Raw genomic sequence first — 7,879 nt, forward strand, 5'->3', positions numbered from 1 at the left:
AACTGATTATGAGATCTTCTGAAACCTTAGCCAATGTAAGACCAGACATAAATACTTTATCTTAACATATGAATAACAGTATTTTTAAAAAGAAAATATGGCTTAAGAATGAATTTTATTTTCCCATAACTCACGTATATAACGTTTAAAATAAAACAAGCAATTTTTTTTACAAGAACATATTTCCTATGATACCACTGTTAGTACTAGGAATTACTTGTTATTTCACCTCTTAGGGACCTTATTTCAAATTCTAACTCAAAACACTCGTGAAAATAACTTATTGTCATCCTGACTCTCAAACTGTAATCTCTACCAACGATGTCTTACTGTTTGTAATCACCAAAATTATGTTTTTTCCAGGGCTGAAACTGTAGAAAGCACTAAAAATCAGGATCATATTTCAATGTGTGCAGATGAACTAACTGCTCCAAAGACCTACTTAATGAAACTACATGCCCTTGTTTTTAACAAAGCATCATTAAGTCTCCTGGTTGGTTTAAGTGAATTGGATAACCTTAAAAAAGTCCTGTGGATTGTGTAATTTTTTTCTCCATTGTAGAAGGGTTAACTATGCTACTTTCACAGATGTACTAGATGTATCACATTAAGCTATAATAAATAATAGAAACAGGTCTGCTACAGATCCTGGCAAGTAGCAGCTGTTTTGATGTACATGAACAATATCATCTTTCTCCCCTCTAGAAAGTCCCAATTTCTCTTTAATTTTCCCGCATCTAGGTATTCCTATTACTGATGCAAAAGCTGTTCATGATAATTTGTTATATTTATTTACTGTAAAGAAGGAGTAGATACTCTCTGCTGGACATAAAGAAGAGGCCTGCCCTTGCTAGAGGCTGCTTTCCCTCAAAAGAAAGAAAATATAACATTTATTACCTGATACAAGAATGAGGGATTCCATAGTTATACCCTGAAACATTAGAGATTCTTTGAATAATGGGAATATCACAATCCCCCAGTATTGGAGAAAAGCAATTTGGTGAAAACAGTGAAGTGCTGATTTCGGTTTGCGAATCAGCAGCTGTGGCATTCAGAATTCTTGTTTTTGTATGGTACTGGGAATCATCTGGTAGCATGTGTTCTAGTGCTTTTAGGTAAGTGGACTTCTGTTCATTTGCAGAGAAATCTGATAAAATGCACATTTTAAACCCATCATTGCTGGCACTTCTGTCTTTACTGTCAACAGGAGAATCAAAATTCAGCTGTCTGCGAGGGCCAGATCTTAATTTCTGTGACTTGATGCGCAGGCTGCTTGTCTGAAGATGATGCTCTGGGATACTGACTGCTTTATCTTCTTCCTGCATAATCTTAATAATTTTGATAAGTTGGAAGAGACGTTTGCGGTCGTTCATGTCGTGGACTCCTAATTTGGAGTAGTCCTTCATTGTAATCTTGGCCAATTCATCTATTTTCTGAAGGCCAAGGGCAGTGAAATGAGAATAATACTGTGCAAGTTCAGCTTCACAAAGACATTCATATAACCAGGATGCCATTTTGGCGAATAGGTTTCTATAAACTCTGAGGAGAGAAAGAAAAGCCATTCACTTGAAATAGAGTATATATGATACAATTATGTCTTTTAAAAACTGAAAACCACTAAACAAACATGCAAAAAATATTTTGTCAAGTTCTCAATTTTCTGAAATTATTGATTAAATAGCATAGTGCATGAACAAAGATGCTTTGTATTGCATGTGAAGAATTTGTAGTAACATATAATTTGTTAATCTGCTTAGTAAAAAGAGATCTTCCATTATATATACACACAGATACACAAATAAACACATATATAACATATCACTTACTTATTTCTAGGGAGTTCCTTCCAACCTTGCAATATCTACTTTACACAAGCCACAACTACTGAAACCTTGTTCCCAACAACTGATCATAGCAGGACTAATTTTAGATGCTCAACTTAATGTCAAGGCATGCTGCACAACTGTTTCCCATGAATAATGAACAGGGGCTAAGAACTCTTTCAGAATGAAAAGCAGAATTAAATGGCATACCACAGAGGATTATACACTAATAGAACTCAAAGGAAGATAGCACTTGTATTTGCTGAGTACTGGCAAAAGTTAGCTAAATAGAAGTAAAGACATCATCAATTCAGCATCTACTAATTCAGGATTTCAGATCATTCCAAAAGGTGGTCATCAATCTCTACCTGTACAGAATATGAATCAAATAATTTACCCAGGAAATTAATACCATGGTCAAGATTTTAAATAGTTATAAAATGTTTTTAAAACTTTAACACTGAGATATTTAATTAAATACTAACAAATGATGTGGTAATAACACATAATCCTGGTCTATTATTAAAGTCAAGATCCTGAGTGCTCTATATCACTGTTAAGTTCATGAGAATATCCAAAAGTAAATAAACTACATTTTCTTTTTTAAAATGATTTTATAATCCAGAGTTTTCAAAAATTCAGTTAGGTAACTCATGGTAAAACTTTCCTGTTTTCATTTTAATTTATACTTTTTCTTTTTTTAAAGTTTTTATTACTTCCTGTTGATTTGCATATTTTATCTTCTTTCTAGCAGAAATAGAGAAAGAGTTGAGGGCAAGGTAATACAGATAATTAAAGAACCTTGAATAATTTGCTTTGGAGGAAATACTACTTAGGCTAAAAAGCTAAATGGGCTGAGTAACACATCCTAAACTAATCCTGGCCTTTTCTATTTGTGGCAGATTTGGGTTTTTTTGTGTGTTTTTGTTTTTTGAGATGGAGTCTTGCTCTGTTGCCCAGGCTGGAGTGCAGAGGCATGATCTCAGCTCACCTCCACTTCCTGGGTTCAAGCAATTCTCCTGCCTCAGCCTCCCAAGTAGCTGGGATTAGGGGCAAGCACCACCATGCCTAGCTAATTTTTGTATTTTTAGTAGTGATGGGTTTTTGCCATGTTGGCCAGGCTGGTCTTGAACTCCTGACCTCAGGTGCTCCACCAGCCTCGGCCTCCCAAAATGCTGGGATTACAGGCGTGAGCCACTATACCAGCTGGTAGATTTGCTTTTTGAAGGTAGCTTTGTTTTTTAAATCAAAAATTATTTGCAGGTTCTTCCATCAAGAAATGAAGTCTATGTCTTCCCTCATTTCATCTAGGCTAGCCTTGTGACTTGTTTTACCAAATGCAATATGGTGGAAGTAATGCTATGCAACTTTCATGCCTAGGCCTCAAGGACCCAGCCAACAGCCATCACCAAAGCCAGACATGTGAGAAGCTATCTTAGACTATCCAGGCCCAGTGGCATCACATGCAGCCACATGAGTGACCTCAGGTCAGATCAGGAAAAGAACAACCCAAATATCTGGGCAAAGACCAGTCCAAAATCCGACTCACAGAACTGAGCAAATAAAATAATTGTTTTAAGCCACTAAGTTTTGAGGGTAATTTGTAACATAGCAGTAGATAACTGCAACATCCCTCTGTGTCTTTTTAAAAAATAATTTTTTAAAACAAGTTTTTAAGAAATTTATTTAATTAATTTTTTGAGATAGGGTCTTCGGACTCAAACTTGTAGGCACAAGAGATCCTCTCATCTCAACCTCCCAAGTGGCTGGGACTATAGGTGTGAGCCACCATGTCCAGATTAAAATGATTTTTTATTAGACTTTATTTTCTAGAGTTTTAGGTTCATAGCAAAATTGAGTGGAAGGTATAAAAATTTCCCATATATCCCCTGCCTCTCACATGTATAACTTCCCCATGTTACCTGTTTTTTTGGGTTTTCTTTTTGAGGCAGGGTCTTGCTCTGTTGCCCAGGCTGAAGTGCAGTTATGTGATCATGGCTCACTGCAGCCTCGACCTCCTGGGCTCAAGTGATCCTCCCACCTCAGCTTCCCAACTAGCTGGGACTACAGGTACATATCACCACATATGGCTAATTTTTACATTTGTTTGTAGAGAAAGGGTCTCCCGCCAGGTGCAGTGGCTCATGCCTGTAATCCCAGCACTTTGGGAGGCTGAGGCAGGCGGATCACGAGGTCAAGAGATAGACACCATCCTGGCCAACATGGTGAAACCCAATCTCTACTAAAAATACAAAAATTAGCTGGGCATGGTGGCACGCGCCTGTAGTCCCAGCTACTCGGAAGGCTGAGGCAGGAGAACTGCTTGAATCCAGGAGGCAGAGGTTGCAGTGAGCCAAGGTCTTGCCATTGCATTCCAGCCTGGCTCCCAGCGACAGAGCGAGACTCTGTCTCCAAAAAAAAAAAAAAAAAAAAAGAGAGAGAGAGAAACGGTCTCCCTATGTTGCTCAGGCTAGTCTCAAACTCCTGGGCTCAAGTGATCCTCCTGCCTCAGACTCCCAAAGTGCTGGGATTACAGGTGTAAGCCACTGAACCCAGCCTAAATATGCTTCTGCGTACCACATTCCATTCTACAATGTTGAGCCCCTCCTCCTCCTTCTGAGACAAATATTAGAATCACTCTAGACACCTGGGTTGTTGTTGTTGTTGTTTATTGTTTGTTTGTTTGTTTTTCGAGACAGTCTTGCTCTGTTGCCCAGACTGCAGTACAGTGGCATAATCCCAGCTCACTGCAACCTCTGCACCCTGGGTTCAAGCGATTCTCATGGCTTAGGCTCCCAAATAGTTGGGATTACAGGTGTGCACCATCACGCCCCGCTATTTTTTTTTTTTTTTATTTTTAGTAGAGAGGCAGTTTCACCATGTTGGCCAGGCTAGTCTCGAACTCCTGACCTCAAGTGATCCACCTGCCTCAGACTCCCAAAGTGCTGGGATTACAGGCATGAGCCACCATGCCCAGCCTACTCTAGATACTTTAATAAAAAATATAGATACCTGGCCGGGCATGGTGTCTCATGCCTGTAAGCCTAGCACTTTGGGAGGCAGAGGCAGGCAGATCACAAGGTCAAGAGACTGAGACCATCCTGGCCAACATGGTGAAACCCTGTCTCTGGGCATGATGGCACATGCCTGTAGTCCCAGCTACTCAGGAGGCTGAGGCAGAAGAATCGCTTGAACCCAGGAGGCAGGGGTTTCAGAGAGCTGTGATCGCGCCACTGCACTCCAGCCTGGCAACAGAGCAAGACTCTGTCTCAAAAATAATAAATAAATAAAATATCTATACATACACACATATGCACAAACAAATCTGTGTATATATATATATATGTATACATAGATCTATATATCTATCTACATATATAGATCTATCTATGTATATAGATCTATATATCTATCTAATACACACACACACACACACACGCACACACACAGATACCTGGGCCCATCCCAGATCTATAGAAAACCAAAAAGCAACAAGAAAAAACTCCCAGGTGGTTTTAGGAAAGACAGACATAAGAACTTTGAAAAAGTTCCCTAGGTGATTATGATTGTATGCCACTGATTTATAGCTATCAAAATCACAAATACAAATGCACTGATCCAGCAATTCCACCTCTAGGAACTTATCCTTATCCTCCAGATATTACATAGAAGTATGAAATGACTAAGTATAATGTTATTAATTACAGCACTGCCTGTTATAGCGAAGTCATGGAATAGGAACTGGTTAAATAAATTATGACAGTCCATTTAATGAATACTATGAGGCAATTACAAAGAGTAAGTAAGCTATGTTATTAAAAAAAGAAAGCTCTCCAACATATTGTGAATAAAGCAAGGTAAAGAACAGTTTGTAAAAGAGAGAGATAAATAATCTATAATAAATATATATGTGTGCTTATCAGACAAAAAATACCACTGACAGGATGCACAAGTAATAATAGTGGTCTTGCAGGGGTAAGGGGAGGTAGGTGATAGAGGATGATTATGGGAAGGAAACTACTGTATACTCATAAATGCTGGTAGTTATTATTACCTTTCCTATTGTCATTTCTATTTCACTGGTGTCTCTATCACACAGGGCAAGACCTTAAACAATTTGTTTTTTAAAAGTTGAAACTATGTGACTGTATTATTTATTTTAAAAATATATTTCTAAATGAAAAAGTATATATATTTTTAATTTCACCTCTCTTTCTCCCTCCCAGCCTCCCTAAATTGACTTGATACAACTGTTTTTTAAGATTTCAGTGGCTTAGAAAGCCACTGAAAGGCTAGAAGCCTTTAAAAAATTGTATATAACACTGTACTCATAACTATATTGCAATCTATGCTTTAACATAAACCTTCTCATATACTATTCATTACAGCCATAAAAATATCCATACTATCCATAAATATATGCTGACTAGATTAATTTCAGGGAAATGTGACTTCTCTCTAAACTCCTGTGGAGTTTTGGTGATACATCTGACAGGGCATTTATAACATACTCATTTTTAAAAAAATTTACTGCCAGTCTTGTTCCAGAGATAACGTAAGATGGCTCTGCCTTATACTACTGTGTGAATTATTAAAGACAAAAGCAATATGATCCCACTCAGCCAAGCATTGCGCTAGATAGGTGTGCAACAAATATTTTAAGTGAACAGTATCTGCTTAGATTCTGTTCATTTTAAATATTTAGAAATGGGCAGGGCACAGTGGCTCATGCCTGTAATCCCAGCACTTTGGGAGGCTAAGGCCGGTGGATCACTTGAAGTCAGGAATTTGAGAACAGCCTGGCCAACATGGTGAAACCTTGTCTAATAAAAATGCAAAAATTAGCCAGGCATGGTGGCAAGCGCCTGTAATCCCAACTACTCAGGAGGCTGAGGCAGGAGAATCACTTGAACCCAGGAGGCAGAGGTGGCAGTGAGCTGAGATTGTGCCATTGCACTCCAACCTGGGTGACAGAGCAAGGCTCCGCCTCAAAAAAAAAAATTTTTTTAGAAATGTTCTATTATCGGCTGGGTGTGATGGGTCATGCCTGTAATCTCAGCACTTTGGGAGCCAAGGTGGGTGCATCACGAGGTCAGGAGATGAAGACCATTCTGGCCAACATAGTGAAACACCATCTCTACTAAAAATACAAAAATTAGCTGGGTGTGGCAGTGCGTGCCTGTAATCCCAGCTACTTGGGAGGCTGAGGCACAAGAATCGCTTGAACCTGGGAGGTGGAGGGTGCAGTGAGCCAAGATCACACCACTGCACTCCAGTCTGGTGATAGAGCAAGACTCCATTCCCCCCAACCAAAAAAAAAAAAAAAAAAAAAAGTCCACTGTCTTACCCAAGGCAACCAAGTGATTAAAAGATTCCATAACACCTGCTTATGTGGCCGTAGAGCCATTTTCTCTGAGTTTCCGAACTCTTTACAAGTCCCGTCATCCAAAGTAATGGAGACATCCTCAGGGTCCTTATGACTTTAAGAAACCGAATATCCACAATGTTGTTACCAACTTCACTATGAACACTTCATATGGTTTAACGAAACATTTAATATAAAAGGCTAATTCCATTATGTCAGTGGATAGTCCACATTCATACTACTTTGATGATCTAATTAAACTAAAATTTATTGAGTTCTATTTTATGCCAAGCACTATATGTTAGATGCTTTATGTAAAAAAAAGTTATTTAATATGGTTAAATTAGAACTCCATTTTTAAAAACTCTGTTGAAGTAAACTCCTAAGGTAAAAATAGTGCTTACTGGCTGGGCGCGGTGACTCACGCCTGTAATCCCAGAACTTTGGGAGACTGAGGCAGGCAGATCACAAGGTCAGGAGTTCAAGACCAGTCTGGCCAGCATGGTGAAACCCTGTCTCTACTAAAAATACAAAAATTAGCCAGGGATGGTGGCGCGTGCCTGTAATCCCAGCTACGTACTTGGGAGGTTGAGGCAGGAGAAGTATTTGACCCTGGGAGGCAGAGGTTGCAGTGAGCTGAGATCGCACCACTGCACTCCAGCATGGCAATAGAGTAAGACCCTGTCTCAAA

At 39.0% G+C, this 7,879-nt stretch overlaps 1 protein-coding gene across 3 annotated transcripts in view; it reads right to left on the reverse strand.

Annotated features, from left to right (window-relative positions):
• KIF24 (kinesin family member 24) overlaps positions 1-7,879 on the reverse strand; it is a 70,791-nt gene that overhangs the window by 52,095 nt on the left and 10,817 nt on the right. For 2 of the 3 annotated variants that reach the window (XM_017542957.2, XM_017542956.2), the window contains exon 2: positions 898-1,539. In XM_017542957.2, the coding sequence (XP_017398446.1) occupies positions 898-1,514 (617 nt within the window). In that variant the 5' untranslated portion in view covers positions 1,515-1,539. Of the gene's footprint in view, positions 1-897; positions 1,558-7,879 lie in introns of those variants that run through there. The other variant, XM_017542955.2, reaches the window with a different exon arrangement.

The sequence above is a fragment of the Cebus imitator genome, unplaced genomic scaffold (genome assembly GCF_001604975.1).
Source record: "Cebus imitator isolate Cc_AM_T3 unplaced genomic scaffold, Cebus_imitator-1.0 Scaffold149, whole genome shotgun sequence".
Lineage (NCBI taxonomy): Eukaryota > Metazoa > Chordata > Mammalia > Primates > Cebidae > Cebus > Cebus imitator.